This window comes from Alligator mississippiensis, chromosome 8 (genome assembly GCF_030867095.1).
Source record: "Alligator mississippiensis isolate rAllMis1 chromosome 8, rAllMis1, whole genome shotgun sequence".
In the NCBI taxonomy this organism is placed as follows: domain Eukaryota; kingdom Metazoa; phylum Chordata; order Crocodylia; family Alligatoridae; genus Alligator; species Alligator mississippiensis.
The window spans coordinates 73,708,070-73,727,446 of NC_081831.1; the positions used below are offsets into that span (position 1 = coordinate 73,708,070).

At 47.5% G+C, this 19,377-nt stretch overlaps 1 protein-coding gene across 5 annotated transcripts in view; it reads left to right on the plus strand.

The window, feature by feature from the left end:
* Positions 1-893: 893 nt before the first annotated feature.
* The window catches only part of NRK (Nik related kinase), a 130,828-nt gene continuing 112,344 nt past the window's right edge, over positions 894-19,377 (plus strand). For 2 of the 5 annotated variants that reach the window (XM_059732856.1, XM_059732857.1), the window contains exons 1-3: positions 895-935; positions 2,854-2,963; positions 12,744-12,809. In XM_059732856.1, coding sequence (XP_059588839.1) covers positions 2,868-2,963; positions 12,744-12,809 — 162 coding nt within the window. In that variant the 5' untranslated portion in view covers positions 895-935; positions 2,854-2,867. Of the gene's footprint in view, positions 936-2,853; positions 2,964-6,145; positions 6,384-12,743; positions 12,810-19,377 lie in introns of those variants that run through there. The other 3 variants (XM_059732859.1, XM_059732860.1, XM_059732858.1) reach the window with 3 other exon arrangements.

A 19,377-nucleotide genomic window follows, 5' to 3' on the forward strand; every position in this document is an offset into this window, starting at 1 on the left:
CGAGGACACACTCCTGCTTGCAGAATATACTGATATGCAAACGTCACTACCGCAGTTGCCCATGTCAGTGACGTACCTACGCAGGTAGCAAAGCTATTTTTGCCAGCCGTGACCCCCGTTTACTTGTCTGATTATAACAGCACGTCCAAATTATACACACTGTTGTTATCCGAACTTTATTTCAAGCCTTGTCGTTAACTTTCAACGGTGATTTCCCCCTCCTTTTGTTACTTTTCTGTTGTTGGCTTATATCCTCCCTATAACAACATCCTGCTGCTCCAGTAACTTTTCTGTGGATTGATAATTGCCATGATTGTTGAGAAGGGAAGGGTGGTGCTGCTGGGGGCCAGGACTTTAGAGAGAGCCTTGTATGTCAGCCTAGTCCAGCTGACAGTTGAATCATCTGCCAACCAGATGGCTCTGGGCTCAAAACCCAAAGTAAAAACCACATAAAAGATCCTCACAGACAGGCTAGATGCCTGACATCCTTTCAGTTACATTTTTAAACGTAAAGGCTCTCTTGATATCATTGTAACACCAAATTAATGTCAGCCCTTAGTTGCATTGTTAAAATTCTCTTTACACTAAAGGCATTTGCTGTATATCCTCTTGTGAAGCTGTTGATATGATTATCCAATTTTTCTGTGGTTATTTTGAATAAGATGTCTTTCCATATCTTCAGCCTAGTCCCTGACAAAGTCAGAACACCCCACTTGAACAGCCATAATATAAATCAAGGGCCACAGCTGACTGGTATTGGTGTCAACTCTGCATGGGAACTAAAGCCCATGTGTAGCTCATGCAGTGCATCCCACCTGGAATCACTTTAGGATTTAATAGCATCTTCTTGCCATTCTTTATTTAGGCCTTTGTTTTGGGATGCTGGCTTGAGAGGAAGGGTTTGAATCTGTAGGCTGCAAGGAGCTGTTGTTTTTGTGAGTTGATATTTCTACTGAATGTATTTTTAATTTAACTATATTCAGAACTTTTTTGCATTTGGCTGCTGGATCCTGGAAACTAAATGTTGGTGGAATCATTACCACTGTTGTTCTACAACAACACTGGTCCAGGTTAGCTAGAACTGGAAATCTATGATGTACTTTGGCAATTATAGCCATCACTTAAGAGGTGTAAAGGAAGCATTGAATGTATTTTTAATTCATTTTAATGCACATATAGCAAGTAGCAACCAGGAAGCTAGCCAGCACTATCTGACTAGCCTGCTTTCTATATCAGATCTGGTATCAAGAACTGATATTATCAAGAGAATACAATGGCTCCAAATGTGTTCAAGGCAGGCCAGGTAAAATTAATACCTTTTTATTTTACTATGGTAGTGCCTAGGAGCTCTAGTCATGGTTCAGGGGGCCATTGGGCAAGGCACTGTATAAACAAAGAGTCAAAAACAACCCTTGCCCTCAAACAGCTTACAGGCCAAATTAAAATATTCCTTACTTATCGCACAAAGCGGTAAGGAGGAAGAAAATGAGCAAAGGAAACTAAGACAACTGTTAGTCATTGCTTTTACTGCTGAAGCCTGTTCACAGCCTCATCATGCAACAGTGAAGTCGGTGCACGAGGATTTTCCTTTAGGCTTTGGTAAGAGTGGATTGTGTCCTTTTACCACCATAGTAGCTAGTAAGAGGAGGCTAGAAGATGGGAAGCATCCATAAATATCCTTACTCTTATCTTTACTCACTTAAAGCATTTTTTGCTTTGTAAAAGGCCATGTCAAGATGCATTTCCAACCCCAAAATTGCTCGCTATCAAAGTAAAGCCAGATGAACCATAGGACACCACTTTGGGTAGAGAAACATTTGGGGAGATTACTAGAGAGGTAAATCAATGCAGATAGGAGTCACTTAAGATGAGTCTTCTGCGGGTCTTTGAAGGTGCAAGAGAGGGAATTTAGTAGACGAGAGGCATTTCTATATCCAGACACAGCACAGAAGGAAGCTGAGAAAGATAGGAGACAAAGGCAGCCCAAAGTAAAGAAGGCTTTGTCGGGTAAAGAGAGGAAGTAATAGCAGAGACACTGGTCGTGTGAGATTGATTCAAGGCCCTGAAGGTGCTGTCAGGAAGTGAGTCAAGGGAATCAAAGACCAGGTCAGCATGGTCAGATGATGCATGAAGATGACATCAATTGTGGCACATTGAAGAGACTGCTGAGAAGGAGCAGAGGAGAAAAGTACAGGAACCCACATGAGGGAAGACCCAGAGTTTGGAGGTTTTAGCGTCATCATCAGAGTTTGGTCCCCACGTATATTTTTAGTTTGTTAATAAAATGTACACGCCCCAGAGATTTAAACAGAACAACCAACCCTAAATCCAAAACTGCCAATGTGCAGACTAACAAAGGAACCAGGTATACATAGCTGGAGTTACTTTGAGATAACAGATGTGGCTGGAGCTGATTTAAAGAATATTTTTGAGTTAAATGAGGCCACAGCATTTATTTCCAAAGAAATTGCTACATGACTTTGTTTCGACATTCTGCCCCACAGCTGCCAGCATTGCATCCACAATCATGTGCTAATAGAAATTTGAAATACAGTAACTCAGTTTCACATGTATGCTTGTAGAAATATGGGTGCAGAACTAACACAGGCATTTCGACACTTTTGCATCCGTTTTGGGGTGAATTGCTGCTCACTTCCACAGAAAGAGTCTGGCATTTGGGCCAAGGTACTCTGAAGATGATTTGAAAAATTCAAAGGGATGAATCTCAGAGTTTAATGTGTAGCCCTTGATTTGTGTCTTACGTACACCAAAAATATCCCAAAATACTTGGATCGCTTGCATGCCTCCACACTGAAGTTGCACATTATGTTCTTTCTGTACTTGTAATTACAGAGCAAGACATTGTAATGGGCAGCAGAGTGTATAATACATCTTCATTCTCTCGGGGAGCCTTAATGCTCTGCAGCAGGCTTACCAACTATACTTTGCCATCCTACTCCAAGGTGGGTGGATTCTTCTCCACAATCTCCCTACCCCTGTGCATGGGCCAGTCTAAAGATTTTTTTTTTTTTTGTTTCACTACACTTAGAGCAGGGGTGGGCAATTATTTGGGCTGGAGGGCCACTTAGGGAGGTTTGATGAGCTGTTATAAGCTAGGTCAGCAAACCCCCTGCACCCCTGCAACACCTCACCATACCGTCCTAAGTGGCCCGGGGGTGGTGGATGTAGTGGATGGGCTGGGCCTCCATGTAGACTGGCTGAGACCCAGGCGGGCAGGGCATGCTGAGCTGGGCACGTGGGTTGGGGCTGCGGGTGGGTGTGGAGCAGTGTCCAGAAGCAGGATGCGTGGCTGGGACTGGGGCTAGGATCATGGGTTGGTGACGTTGTGGGGCCAGGGCCCACGGCAGAGCTGCAATCCACTCCCCACACAGCCCCCACGCTCACCACCCTGCGATCCTGGCTCTGGCCCCACCTGCCCACCCACTCCATCTGATGCTCCTGATGGTTGGTGTGGGGCAGACGGGCCAGGGTGCCTGGGCAGCGCAGCGGGGTCTGGCAGCAGCAATGACACTAGCAGTAGGAGCCTGAAGGCGCCACTGCCACCAGGGCTATTGGGAACCAGAGTTTGGCCACTGCACTGCCCCAGCCCCACTGCACATCTGGAGGTGGCAGGACCAGCCACACATCCTTCTGGGCCAGAAGATGCCAGATAAACTCCCTTGGGTGGTTGGATCCAGCCTGCAGGCTGTATTTTGCCTACCCCTGACTTAGAATATCTTCCCTTCAGTTTAATAGATTCATCTATGGAAGGCTTGTTAAATCCTTCCTGATCTCTTGCTGCAGAAGTGAAGCTCAAATAATTGTTCTCTTCACATTAACTGCATTGGTTCATATTTTAACAGCTGTTGTCACAGGGGAAAAAAAAGTCTTAAAAAGTCATTAAAAAAAAGATGAACCTTAAATTCTCCTTGCTGTTAATTATTTATCATCAGGAAGCAGAAAGGCCCAATGTGGTGGGTTTTGCAACATATCCTTTTCTGCCTACGGTAATTTTTTTTTACTCCCCACTATAATATAAATATAATGGGGGTAAGAAATGCAAGGGGTGAAAGCTTACCCACAGGGAAGTATTGGGACTCTGAAGTTATATGTCAAGGTCTTGTGGTCTGGTTATTAAAATCTCCTCCAAATTTACTGTACAATGTTCCCAGGGGAGGCAGCCTGGGGGTTCCTCTGAGAAATAACCCCAGCTATTGACCCTACTGCTCCTAAAGTAATGGATTTCTACTGCCCTTAGCTGGGGAAAATGCACTACTCAGAATAGCCAGGGTTTCATTGAGGGCTAGAAGGAATTAATGTGTTTTTTGGTCCTAGCACAAGTGTGGGGATGCTTGTGAACCTGCCAGATGCGCTGTAGGTAGGAACGCTGCTCTGTGGGGCAGACTTAAGCATTATTGTATGTTGATGTTGGTGCAATGCTGGGCAGAGATGCCTGAGCTAGTGAAAGCTGTGTTCTCACCTTGGCACAGGACTCTGTCTGGGCCACTACACCCACATCTCTGGGGCTGCACTGGTCCTGGTAGCTGAGCCAGGCCAGTCAAAGCTAATTTGTAAAAACAGTAGATATCGCCTGTATTCAATATTAGAAACTTAACAGCTCTTCATCAGAAAAAAAGCGTTTTAACAAAAAACAAACCAAAAAACCCCAACCAGTTTTGTTCATGAACTCGTATAGATTTTGACAAAACTTCCAAATAGTTCCAAATGAAAAAGTTCATTTGGGAAAATTTTAATTTCAGAAACGTACAGTGTTTTGTTTTGCAATTTCATATTTTAAGTGGAAGTGTATTAACTTTTTCTTATGGAAGGTGAAACCCGACCCGCAGGAAAGTAATGGGACTCTGAAGTTTTATGTCAAGGTCTTGTGGTCTTGTTATTAAAATCTCCTCCAAATTTATGGAAGAGATTCCAATTTAAAATTCCAATTGGAATTTTACTTTTTCATTTGGTATTTTACTTTTTGTTACTTTACTTTTCCTTTGGTGTTTACTTGTTGTTGTTTATATCTTGCATTATTGCAGAATGCGTCAGTCCTAATGCGTTATTAAATAGACTATTGGAATTAGTTAACACCCAAGTATGACACGCCAGTACTAGTTGTGGAGCGTATTATCTGTGACTAATGATGGATATGTCATCAAAATTGTATTTATTGTTAAAATAGTCTGTATTTAGTTTTTAACTCATTAAGGACAGCAGTTACTTCCACTGACTGAGAGACACTTTATCTTTTCTTGATGTAATTGTCTCCGGCTTGTGCCATAATAAACCAGTTAATACCCACGCTTCATCAGTGTCAGACTGCTTCATCACAACAGAAGCAGGGAACGTTGTTGTGGGAGACGGCATCTCGTGGCAGGCCTGGCTTCCCAGCCTCCTCTCGGGCTTGCCTTCGCTGTGCCGCTAGCGGATGGTAAAACTGTCCAGGGCTGGATCCGGGTGGGGGTGCAATGTTGCGGGGCAGTCAGGGGGTGCGTTGCCCCCCCTACTTTGCTTCCTGCTCCACCCAAAATTAAAACCGACTTTCTGGGAGGGGGCAGCAAGTCGAGTCACGCCTGCCGAGGGCAGTCGGTTGACTTCATGGCTCATTCTCATCCACTTGATGCCTTCTAAAGGCTTCATTCTGGGGGGGTTAATACCCCTCTCTTCTTTTTGAGGGTCTGGATGCTCCACCAAGCCACCGACCCTCTGTGCGGCCTGGTCAGGGACCCCCTATTTCACAGCCCCGCAGCCCCGTTTCAAGGACGCTACCTTTGGTTTTGCTTCGATCGTGGGGGGAATCGCAGAGCCCTGCCGGGGGGGGCTCAACTTCTAGTTTCTTTGGAGAGCAAGCGGGGTGCTGTTTCACGCGCCCCTTGCCATCCGCACCCCTTCCTCGCCACCCGTGACGCCGCTCTCCCTCGCTCCAGTTGGGTCCCGAGCGGTCGGGGGTGCTGGATGCAATGGGGGGGGGGCACTTGCCCCCCCTTCGGATGCCCGCGAGCCGAGCGAGCCGTGGAGTTGCGGGCTCGTTGTCCCCCCGCCCTGGGGCGGGCTGGAGGCGGGCATCCATCCCCCGTCCCGTCGGGGCAGCGCCGCCTCCCCGCCGCGGGGCCGCTCCGGAGCGACTCCGGATTGGGCTGCAGGTAGCAGCCTGCCCCGCGAGCCCCTCGGGCACGTCACTTCCTCGCAAACTTTCCCGAGGAAATGTCTCTGCACCAGGCGCTTCGTCTCCGAGCCGCCCCCTGAGCATCCCCGCGCCCCGCACCATGGCCCGGCCGGCGGGCGCGGGCTGAGCCGCCCCTGCGCCCCCGCCCGGCCCCGGCATGGCCCGCGACTGCGCCGCCCGCAGCCTGGACACCATCGACCTGGCCACCCTGAGGGTAAGGGCTCGGCTCCCAGCCCGCTCCTGCCTCCCGTCCCCGCTGCCCGCACCTCCCAGCCCGCTCCTGTCTGCTGCCTGGACTCCCCTGCCTTGATTGCACCCAGCCGCGCTTCCTCCTACTGCAGTCTTGCACGCCTTTCCCCCCTTCCCCCTGAAGAAGCTGCCTGTCCTTCCCCCAGTGCCACCCTTGCAGCGGCTGCTGTCTCGTTTGTCTTTATTTTGGCGGTGCGTTTCGCTGTCAAACGTGCCAGCGAGGCCCCTGCCCGCGTGGTTCTTCCGCGCCTCATGTTGGCAGCGCGCTGCCTTCGGTGGCACGCGGTTTCGGGCTGCCACGGGCAGCCGTTTCCCAAGCTTGTCCAGTTTCAGCCGATGTTCTTTCCCCAGGACCCTGGGGACTTCTAGCCAGTGCTGACTGTTGCAGAAACAGGCCAGTAGGTGGGATCCATGTGATGCGACTGACAAAACAGCTCGCTGCCTGCTCTTTTTAAGACAGCTCTCTGTATTTAAATTGCTCGTGGGCTTGTTAAAGGTCTGTGAAGATGACAGGCAGGCCGGGTTCTTCAAACGGAGGGGACAGCTCAACTTCCCTTGCTTTGCAGGTCCAGACTCCTTGCCTGAGCGCGAATGAGCAGGGTTTGACCCAGTGACCCAGTAATGTTTCTAAAAGCGGGGAGGAAGGGCCAAACGCTCTGCTGGAGGAAGTGGGTGACCTCCATCGGAGCTGATAGCATTGTGCCCATTTCTGCCAACAGAAAGCAAGTTACCCAGAGCGAGTCCGCTTGCCCTGCTCATGTGGGTTAGTGGGATCAGGAAGTAGCTAAGCAGGGTTTTATCCCTTAGGATTTGGAACAGTTATTTCAAGGAAAAGACATATTCCAGCAGCCCACAACGGTGCATGGAAAATAGCTCGTATTCCCGTGAACCATGTGGGTCATTTTTGCAAAGTCAGCAAAGCTGTATTCATGCGGCTTATGAATATTACTGTTTCAAGACTCAGGGCTACTAGGCTTCAGTGTAAACTAATTCTGGCCCCATAAAGCTCACGAGGAGCCGGGTGGAAGTCACACGCTGCTTTTTCCGGTAAAGCGCGTTTATGGTGTTTTTTAACATCTGCAAGCAACCCCATCCTGTGATTTATTTTGTGGGCACAAACAGTTAACTTGGCTATCCGTGATGCCACTCATTTCGAGCCAAGTAGAAATATCAAGGCAAGCCACCCAAAACTATGCTTCTAAAGCACTTGTCGTACTCAGGGAGAAAATAGTTGAACTGTGGCAAAATACACACAGCCTCGCCCAGGGAAAATAAAGCAACCTGCTTTCTAAAAATGACTTTCAGGGGGAAAACCCTGTGTGGAAATCATACGGCAGGGAGTTCCAAGTCCAAGAGGCAGAAAAATGAAAGGTCTGGAGGGGCGAGGGCATGGACCTGCTGTGACCTGGCCGTGCCTAGGGAAGTAGCAATTGAACTTGTAGCACAGCTCTGCTCAGAAGAGTGAAACAACGTGGTGAAAGTACTTTCTTGAAGCTAAGTGGGTGACTCTTATCTTGTTGAAATGATTAGAAACCGGCATAAGCAGGCAGGAAAATAGCTCTGCAAGCTCTCCAGGCTTTGTGTGTCAGAAGCAGCATGCCCTGTACAGGCCTCCCCCCAAATTTTGCCCCACAGATTTTGAGCATTTCAGACTTAGGTTTCAGTGGGGAAAAACTAACAGGGTTGTAGAGTGTCCCTTCAGTTTTCACATGGGACAGAGTTCAGCTGCTCTCATGATATGGTCCTATGTCTCCTGGATCCACTTGAGGCCCCAGTCTGGGGTTCCTGCGGGGGGAGAGAGTGAAGATGGGGTGAACCAAAGGTGGACTAATGAACGTGTCTCCTCTCGCCTCATGGAAATGATGCACCATTGCACCTTAATGCAGTCATTTGGAGCCCTAGTCATAGGCGCTGAGCATGTGGGGGTCCGAAGCCTCTGGCCACCCTCGAGAAGAGGGTAGGGTGACCACCTGTCCCTAATGGGATGGGACAGTCCCGAAACAGAAACATCAAGTCCCAGTCCTGGGCTGCATGACTCGGGGACAGCATTTGTCTCAGATTCATGCAGCGATATGGGTTTTCCGGCCACCACTGCAGAAAAACACAGGAAATGGCAGGTTTCCCCTTGCAGGCTGGCAGAGTTCCAGCCTGCAAGGGGCTGCGGGGAGCGGGACGCAGGGGGCTCCCAGTGCGTGCGTGTGTGCACACACATGCACGTGGCCAGGAATACAACCCAAGGCAGTGCTGGAAAGCAGCTCCCCCGGCTGTCTGCAGGTGAGCCTATGGGGAGACAGATTGAGGGCTCCAACAGTGAGGGAGGGAGTGGGGCAGGAGCTGGACCTGGGGGTGGTGCATAGTGCTGGGGCAAGGAGCGGGACAGAGCCACAGATAGCTCATCCAGGGGGCAGGGGGGGGTTGGCTCCCTGCCACTGCATGCACTCCTGGGGAGGGGGAAATAGGGGAACACAATGTGCCCCCTGCCTGCCTGGCAGCAGCGGGGAGCCGCGGTGCAAACTTGTGTCCCGCATTGTTGCTGGGCAGGCAGGGGGTGCCTTGCTATGGCAGCACTGCCAACACAGGGCTCTCAGGGGGAGGGCAGCAGGGTGGGAAGCCCCAAGGCCTCAGCGGGCAGCCCACATCCACCCCTGCCCGCGCCCCCCCACAGGCTCCACTTGGCTCTGCTCCAGCCGTACGGCTGGGGGTGGCGGGAGGCTGACATGTGTCCCGCCTTTCAAAGGTGGTCACCCTAGAAAAGGGCTGCCACATGTCCATCATCTTAGGCTCCCCCTGGCAAAAATAAAAGTCAGCGAATATGGCCCTAGTAACTTTGGCATGTAGCCCCCTTTAGTCAGTGATGGCCAAGGCTATATGAGATTTCAGCAGCAGTGATGGCAACTATGGGGGATTTCAAGATACAAAGTGTCTGTGAGGAGAGGCAGCAATGGGGGTGACTAGAACAAATGCAGAGGCACAGGGTCTCCAGGCAGGTGGAGATAGCTTCTGCTGGGATGTGCCCTGAATCCTTTGGTGTTAGCCCCACCACCTGAGTCATTAAGCCTTCCACGAGAGCCCATTTCTTTCATAGACACCTGGGCCAAGCATCCTAACTATGCAGGGAGCACCTGGGTGGGTCCTGCTGCTGTTTGGCTGCCATGCCTGGCTGCTAGTTTAGGGGGTCCAAGTTCTGTGACAATGCAGGCAATGGCAATTATAGACCCTTCCAAGTTGGTTGCATCAAGGCATCTAGACAGCTAAAACTCCTTTAATTTTTGGTTTGTGTTAAGAGGTGCATAGACCTGACAGAAAAGTCAGAGTTGCAAAAATCAAGTTGCTGAATGTATGAAAAGTCCATTTCGGTGGGTTTCCTGTTGTGTGCAGCATTTTTCATGGTGCCCTATAGAGGAGTTGTGTGGCCTGGGTGACCTCCAGGTCAGTAGTCTTGCTGTTCCCTTTTTGAACACTCTGCAGATGATAAAGGAGAGCAAGAGGACCAGCATATGGTACAGTGCATTACAGTAATTAACCTCAAAGTGATGAATGCTTGGGTCAGGATTTTGGCACCTGTCAGAGGAAGCAAAGCAACCTGGCAGTGGCTAGATGGTGAAGGGTTATATGGACCAGGGGACTTAAAATGTTAGCTGAGAGGAAGCACTACATCAAAGATGATGCCTAACTCTGAGACAATTAAGAGCTTGCCCCCATGTGAGGACTTTGCCATAATGTAGCAGCTGAGGCTGCAATGCTGATGTCCAACCAAACAAGGACAGTACAAGGACCTAAGTCAGAGCTTGGCGTAATATCATTTCTGACTGTAGCAAGACCAAGTTTAGTACTTAGTTTTGATTAGAAGATGAGCAATGGCCAAGCGTGCTGGCTGCGATCAATTCATTGGAAACATGAAACAGATCTGATCGGCTGCTAACAGCAGTAGGCCAGGCTTATTTTCTTTTGCTGACTCAAATGTAACGACAACACGTCTTGAAACGGTGGAAGCCTTTAGCCACTCGCTTAGGCCTCTCCATAGGTATCTGAAGCCTTTGCATACATGATGATTGGGTGCAGTGGGTCAAAATGGAGAAACTGGCAGTTAAAGCTAGTTTTGAGACACATCCACCTTGGACAAGTTTGCAGCTGTACAAACACTCAGCTCCTCTGTTTATGGTCCTCTGGGCAAAGCTGGTTTTGACATTGATGTATGTGGGGTCCTGACACATGTACAGAGCTGTAACTTGGCTTCATCCAGACTTCTATGTGCCATTCACCCGTGCTTATTCTACACACCAAGGGCACTTGGTCTAGTTTCTCAGAGGGGTCTCTGTTTTGCACGTTGCATAAAGAACCTCCCTCCCTGGGAGCTGCAGCACAGCAGCATGTAAAACCCGTTGTAAAATACTGCCTTAGAGCTACCACCGGCAATGGATTGTTGCTGAGGCCAGGTTTTCTGAAAGGAGAATGACCGCTCATGGTAGGTGAATGGAAATGAAAAATGAATGCTGGGGTTAAAGAACTGAAGCTCTTTGCAAGGGCCCAATTGCTGCCAGCTGTTTTAGATACCTGCTTAACAACGCACATAAGCAATCCCATTGATCAGCGTTTGTTGATGAATTTGCAGAATTGGCATTTAGGCCTAAAAAGGCCAAATTCAAGCTGCGTTGTACTTCAGAAATCAGATAAAAAGAGACCTTCCTTAAATGAGCATGGGCACAGGTGGAAACGTGGAAAGTTTAACTTGTTTCCACCTTTGGTAAATGAAAAGGATTCAAGGGCAGTTGGAGTTCTGGAAAGTTAAAAACCTTCTCACTTCCAGGGACTGAAGTTGAGTGAGTTCATAACTAGTGTTAATGAACACGGAGAATCCAAGCAGGATAAAAATAGATCTTTCTGAATATGAAGAATATATGAATATATAGAGGACTTGAGCTATGTGTCTACATTCAGACAGCTGTAGAAGGCCATGTTGCATTATGAAATCTCCTGCCTACTGATCACAATCACCATTATTAGAAACAGGCCTAACTCTGATCCTTTCACTCATAAAAAGACAAGTTCATTTCTGGGAGGATTTTGCCTGAGTAAAGAATGCAGGAGGAGGCACCAGGTAGATAAGGCTTGTGTCAAAAGAATAAGATTTGCTTAAAATAATTTTCTACCAGATACACATTTTTTTGATGATTGACAAGGATGTTTTCTAGCCTTTCTAGAGTTTTGAAATAAATAATGGTTCTTTGTGTCATGTCCTTCAATGATATCTATAGATATCTCACATGACATGTTGCTAAAACAGGTGACGTGAAACAGATACACCTAGTAATATTTGATATCACTTTGTCCCTGATATCATCCGAAGGAATTAAATAGCATTACTAAATTGCTCGGCCCAATATCAAGAACTGGGTCTTTTGATTTTTTTTAAAGTTTTCTATAAATCTCTCAGGTGAATTTTCACTGAAGCAACAGGTTTCTTAGCTCCACAGGAAGGGATACTTGCTTGTCCACAGTTTGCTACAAGTCTGTTCCTTCAAGCAGGGAAACGGTAAATGATCTCCGTGTGATCAGTGTGCCCAAGGGTGTCAGCCGTAAGGGCTGGGCTTTGGTGAAGTGGGGGCTAAACCTGTAAGAATTGTACTTGTTCATTTGGCGGAGGGCATTTGTCATCTCTAACCTGACTCTTGCTTCTGGTTAAGAGCGATCTAGTCTGCACCTGGTGTGGGTCCGTGGCACTGAGTGGAAAATCTCTTTATTCCCTGGCCTATCCAGTCCACCTTGTTGCGGTGGTAAAACAGGGTACCATACATTTTAGACACAAAAATAGTCTTGCAGGTATTTTTGGTGGTGGTGTATCTCCGGACTCGAGATGTAATGAAACACAGATGCCGCATATGAGTTTTCTGAATATTTTATAATGTGGGTTCTTTCTGTTTGCATGTGCTACTAACTAAACTATTTCATAACAGAAGACAAGAGCTTACATGAATCCACCAGCCATATTCAGTGTTTAGGTTTTATTCCTGAACTCCTAGGTTTTATTCCTGGATTTGCCAGTAAATTATGATATGACCTTGGGCAAGTCATTCAGTATGTTCTTCATATCTACTTATCTAGCCTGCTGCTAGGTTCTAAGCTAAAAACTCTACTAGAAATGCATTATGAATTATATTATTTTATTATGTTTTATTATTATTTGGTTATTCTCTTAGACTGTAATAGAAATCTTAGGCAAAAACTATTGGACATTTTAAATCCTGCTTGTGGACTGCAGTGCTTCCTTGAGACGAGTCAGCAGACACTTTGCCACAAATAACAGTATTTACTGTATTTTTTACAGGATCCGGCAGGGATATTTGAACTGGTGCAAGTTGTTGGAAATGGGACGTATGGACAAGTCTATAAGGTTTGACTCCTTTTTAATTTATAAGGTCTTTCTTGCCAAAACTGTTGTCCTTTAGCAAAAACATTTCAAATGTGGAAGGAGCTGTTCCCAAACTAGCTTGCTTTGTCTCGCTGCCTGCTTGTGCGCGATTCTGATGTGTGACAGCTGGGAAATTCCCTGCATTGTCTTCCCATCTCGTTTTCATGTTCCCCTGCCATCGTGGGTCAGCTCGCTGCGCTGGTTTTTGCACTGCTATCCTTCCTGCCATGGGCTGCCTGTTTTGTGGTCATTTTTACTTTAAAACTATTTTCATAGCTTGCAAGCACAATCCAGATCTAGCAATAATAACATCAATCACTAGCACTTTGCTAGTGCAGGCAGTGCCCTGTTTTCGTGGAGTAGACAAAAAGGCATGGACTGACATAGCCATATTGTGCAGGACACTGGCACAAGGGACACTTCATTGTGGTGCTGCAGGGGAGCTGAAAAATGGACTAGACGTCCCTTATTGTGTTGACTGCTGAGTCACCAGGCCCATCCCTTAATTCTGTCAATGGGGTATGCACCTACTATAACGTGGTGGGCATACTTGACCACACTCAATTTGCTTTGCAGTGGCAGTCAGTGGGCAGGTTGATACTGTTCCCGTGGTACTCCTGAAAGCACCGGGAGGAAACACGGTCCCCTTCCTACAATACCAATTTGGGAATCCTAGTAATATGAAACAGATAGGTTTCAGAGAGGCAGCGAAGCCTCTTTGTCTCCTGCCTGATTGAGAACGGCGGCCGAGAGCCCTAGGCTCAGCCTCGCTCTCCTGTCCTCATGTGGCCTGTGCGCAGTGCAAGCAGGTTGGTGGGGGCACGTTGGTTGGGGGCACTCTCAGGACGACTGCGGAAGTGGTGCAGACGTGCCCAGGGATACAGAACTGATCTGAGAAGTGGGTTTGGGGAAGGCATACAGGAAACAGACAGCAGTCTTTCAGTCGTGTGGCCTTCTGAAGGGTCGATTTGAAAAGGGAAAACAGACACAGTGATCGTAAGCTTTGATCGGGGTGTCACAAGAGTTGGACGCCTATCTTGCTGGGATCCTTTGACCCTAGCTGACTTCCTGCCCCTGGGGCAGGGGGCTGGACACAATGATCTTCTGAGGTCCCTTCCAGCCCTAACGTCTATGAAATCTATGAAGAGTTGTCCATCGAGGGCACCAGGTGGGAGAAAAGAGCAGCAGGAGTAGGAAAGGCTCCATGACCTTCCATCCTCTCCATCTTTTCCCCCCAGGAGTGAGCTCCTGCAGCCTTGCATAACACATTGGACACCGCTTATCACCACGCCCTGCTGCTGCAATGACCTCTAATGCAGGAAGGCTTAGGGAAAGGTCTCATCCAGGGGACCCAGGGTCAGGCTCTAGCCCAGTAGCTGAGGCTTCCCAATTCCAGTCCCATCACATCCAGGTTTGATGGCATGTGTGACTCTGCTCTGTGCATCCAATGGGGGACATTTCCACACTGAGCAGCATCAAGCTTAGTGAGAACTGGGGAAGGAAAGGTACAAAGTCAGCCACAAATGAGTAAAAATTAGAACATAGATGTGTGCATGTGTAGAGTCACAGAACTAGACGAAAAAACAATCAAATGCAGGAAAGGAGGGTGGACACCTGGGAGTCGGTGCTTTCTGCCAGTTCCTGATGGGGATCGGTGCTCTCACCACCTAACCCAGTATCGATGGAGTTTCTACTAGAGACAAAAGCCTGGGAGATGCCCGCAATGTAGAGCATGTCTTTCCACAAGAGGGTCTCTGGTGGAAACCTCGCTGTGAAATGCCTGGTAGTGTTAATGAGAACCATTTGGTTTTGTGCATCTGACACAGTGTGAAGTATTAGCACATTTCAGGTCCTGGTTTGAGCTTTTAAAGATCGACTGATGCTTTATGAAAAAATCTATGAAACTTTAACTGGAGAGACTGTTTTACTGATGAATCTTATTGTTCTGCCTTTCCGTCCTTCATTTTTCTTTATTTTACAATAAGACCCTGGTCTTGTATCTTTCCATCCGCTGCAGTTATTAAATCCCACTTGCTTGGCTTCCATAGCTGTGATGAGGATTATGGCGTCCAAAATAGAAATAAACGGTTAGGGTCACCGAAAGCAATGGAGCTGCTTGGGTTTAACTGAGGACAGGATCTTGAAGCCTTCAAAAATCCGCTGAATAATTTTCCCTCGTAATATAAACTAAACTTAGACATGACACGGGGAGCATTATTTCTATGTCATGATCTTTCAAAGATGTTGGGGTTGAATCAGCTGCTGCTTACTCATGCTAATAGAAAAAAAGGGGGGGAAAAATCTTATTTCAGCTTCTTTGTTTAAAAAAAGAAAAAAATGGAGAGTGGTTCAGCTGAATGCTGAAGTGCAAAAGCACGTGAGAAATGTTGACAGTACTAATTAAGAGTAGTGCCGAAGGCAGTGGAGGCCAACATTTTTGGCAGGCATGCCACTAGCTAAGCCCTGCACCCTCTCTAAGTGTCATTCTGATCCCCTTCCCCTGCTCCCTGCCCTATATGCCGCTGTGTTGCTGGCCGATGCCTAGCCAGCCTCCTCTTGAAAACCCCCGGCAAAGATTATATCACTTCCCTGGGCAGCCTCTTCCACAGCAGAGACAGTCGAGCTCGCAGAGCTCAGATAGTAAGAGACTTCATCATAATCCAAAGGGGCAGATCCCAACATAACTGAGATTTGAACCTAGCCTGTAAATACTGAAAGAGCAAATTTTGGCACCTTATCGAACAGTTTGCTGAATTAGAAACCTAGGTTTGATTCATCCTATTTTCACCGCTATACCTTTGACTCTTGGTGCTATGCTCACATCACAGCGTTGTTCATGTTGAGCTCAACGATCAGTGAATATTGGAATAATGGGAGGAGATCCATTTAATCGGGAAATGAAAGGCAGAAACATACAATTAAGTCATCTGATCGAGGAGCATAAATAACATCGTGTGGTTAGGTGACCAGACATAAAGCTTGCATAGCAAATTCCAAATATTACGTAATTGGTTGAACGTGCCAGATTGAGCAAATTTTCACACAACCAGAGCTCAACTTTGTTTGTAAATACTTTTTGAAAAAAATCTGCATAATAAGCATATGAGTATAATTCTAATCTATGGGCAAGAAAAGGGCTAAATTCATTAAACTAATATTTTGACTAGCTATAATGGAAATATTCCATTTAAAGTGACCATAAAAAGTGAAGGTCATGGTATTTACATTTTCCCATCTGTTGTATAATTTATCCTTTGGGCTGTACTTTGCTGAGACTGGTGAGGAGATGCTGGAATCGGTTTTTAGTTTATGCCTAGTCAGAGCATAGACTGGTGGTCATAAATATTTTGGACAGAAAGTAATTCCAGCTATCCTCATACTTAGTTATGGCATTAGCCCATGTTTTCATTCTTCAGGGACAGCCACGTATCCCATACGTACGAAAACAGACACAGATGCACATCAACAACCCGTAACAGCCCAGGCTAAACAAATCCTATGCAAAATTGCTAATTAAAGTCCGTTGGCTATAGAAGATCGGACCCGTTATGCTATTTTTCTTTTTTTTTTTTTTTGTTTTTTAACAAGAATTACATAACTCTAAATATGTTTTCATTTATGACCCCATTTCCTGAGCATGGCCCCGCAATCCCCCCAAGGGGCCTTCCCCATCTGCATCCCCCTGACTCTGCCAGTGCCCCTCACCACTCCCAGCCCTGCTCACCAGGGGTGAGCAGGGGTGGCCTCCCCACGGTGGTGGCCTGGCCAGCTTGGGGCTCCTGGCAGTAGCACTGAGTCTCCCTGCCCTGCTGGGTTGCAGAGGCCATAGGGGGAGGACAGCAGGGCGGGGAGCCCCGAGAGCCCACATCCATCCCTGCCACACACACAACCCCCACCCCCCGTGCCTCCCTCCCTGGGAATGCATGCAGCAGTGGGGAGCCAGCACCCCATTGCACCCTAAATGAGCCTCACTGGGGGGTCTCAATCTACTCCCCGCTCCCCACAGATGGGCCTCAATCTACCCCCACTCCCACAGACTTGTGTGGAGGGAGCTGTGGGAGCTGCCGTGCATACTACCTGGCTGCCACATGCATGCATGGTGCCCGCGGCCTGCTCGCCCTCCTCCCGCTCCCCCCCAGCCCCGAGCAGCCCCTGGCAGGCTGTAATTCTGCCAGCCTGCAAGGGGAAACCACCACTTCCTGCTTTTTTTTACTCCTTTAAAGGAGAAAATCTGTGATCGTCTTTGTGACCCCATTTTTTACTGTTGTGACCCCAAGGTTGGGAGCCACTTCGTTAAGGGTATAGATGGAAGTGTTGGCAACCTCAAACATCCAGAAATCACATGTCAAGTGATTTAAGTTTTTAAAAAGCATGAGGGCTCATAAAACATTACATGTTTTGGGTTTTAATAGTCTGCCTGTTGTTGAGGCTTTTGGGTTGATGTAGCAAAACTCCCATTATCACTAGCTAGAGGTGTTGTTGTGTGGTTTCAAGTGAAATTTGGAGTGGTAACCTAATCACATGACTCCAGGAGCTGAGGGCTTAAGGAGAACAACCAAATAACATGTGACTTACGAGGTGGTGTCAACAGTGTTCTCTACTACTTATAAACAGTTGCCTGATCTGCCGGCTCTTTATTTCAAAAGAAAAAAATACAAGTGGGTGTCCTCGACTGGACTTGCAGGAGACTTGCTGGTATTTTTGCAAGATAACTGATCAGTAGAGGCTCCCAAGGGAGAGACTCTGTTGCACCAGGGTACGTCTAGTCAGGGAGGAAGTGTCAGCACTCTGCTCCTTGATTTCAGTTCCTCCTAAATCTGCAGCCACATGGCTGCGGGATCTGTTCCCACACGCTTACGCATGTTTGAGCTTGGGACACTTTAGGTGGGAGCTGATGGAGGAATACTTGCCCAGGGACACGGTGCAAAAGATTCAGAAAGTGCCACCGCTACCAATTACTGAGTAACGAGCAAGTGCCTCAAGGTGAAATTATGGGTATTGCACTGTGGGAGACAGTTATCTCACGGAGGAGCTGTAAATCCAGGGTCCTGACATTTCCTGGGTATTGCATCTCAGTTCATCTTTGCAAAAGTATGGGGGAAGTAAACATCCAGGCCCATCAAAGGTGTGTTGTTCTGTATCCTGCCAAAATTCCTGTGTAGGCAATTTTTCTCTGCCTATCTGCATCACTCTCGAGGGTCTCTACCATCTTTCTTGAGTTATTGTGTGGAGTTGTTAAATGCTGGATATGTCACAGTCATGTGGGTCCCTCCATTTCAATATCTATATATCTGTTGTGTGTATATATACTGTAATAGCTAAAGTGGGGATTGTTTGGCATACAGCATGCCATTTATCACGTTGACTATGATTTTAGGTCTTACTGCTGTTTTTATTGAAGTCTGCGTCTGCAGCAGAAATCTTTGAATCTTCCAGCTCTCAGTCCTGCACTTTAGTGGCAACTACACCTCTCAGCCCATAGGACTGAGCAAAAATGTGGTAACAGGCACTCTTGCCGGTCTGCCCCAAATCAAACTTGAAAGCCTGGTCTTACTCTAGAAGGTAGCAATGACATGGTGGATCGCCGCATGTATTGCCTCTTCATGACCTTCCAGTTAAATGTGCTTGATTTTTGCAAGTACAAAAGCCTGTTTTTTTCACAACGGCTAATTCTGCAAGCTTAGCTTGAGCTCTGCGTGCTTGTCTACACAGCCTCCAAGTCTTGCCTGGGGGGGAGGCACACCCTGCTTGCTCACTCCCGCTTCGTGCACACCAAATCCCCAAAATGAGGCAATGCAGCTGCCTGGAAATGACCCTGAGTGTGTGCCAGTGAGCATGGGCAGATTGCCACAGTGGCTCCGAGTGTGAGCTCGGAGGAGGACATGCATTGCCTCATTTTTGGGAGTTGCCGCATGCACAACGGGGATGAGTAGAGGGTGTCTCACAGCAGTGCTCCCATGAGATATAGCCAGCCCCCAGGAATGAAGCTGTGGTCTTTCTATTCCACACATCACCATTGATCCAGATTCTGCCGGCCACACTAAGCCATCACCAAAATTTGTGTGGCCTTATTTTTTTTTAAATTATGCCTCATATGACACCTTTATTAAGGACCTTTTGACCTTGGAATTTGTTGTCCTCGTCCAAGTGGTTGACCATCTTTTTTGAGCCGGCATTTCTGGGGAGCTGAAGGGCTGGGAAGTGGGTCCCCCCGGGGAATCTCAGAGCTCGGGTTCTCTGAATAGATCCTTGCAGGCTAGGGGCAAATTGCATGGGAGATTTGCCACTGGTTTGCATTACATGTGGGCAAGCCCAATAAGACTAGCACACTTAATGGACTGCAAGAACACCGAGAGCTTAGAAAAAATATTTTATTCTAAATGAATAAAGAAGTTTATTCAGGATAACTAATCGATGCCAAGCAGTCGATGGAGGGAATTCAGCTTGGTCTCCTGGCCTAGTTGGCTCTGAAGAGTTAGCAGGATTAAGAGGCCAGCAAAGTCATTTTTATCTCTGCAGTAATCAAATGCGACTCTGAATACATAGAGGG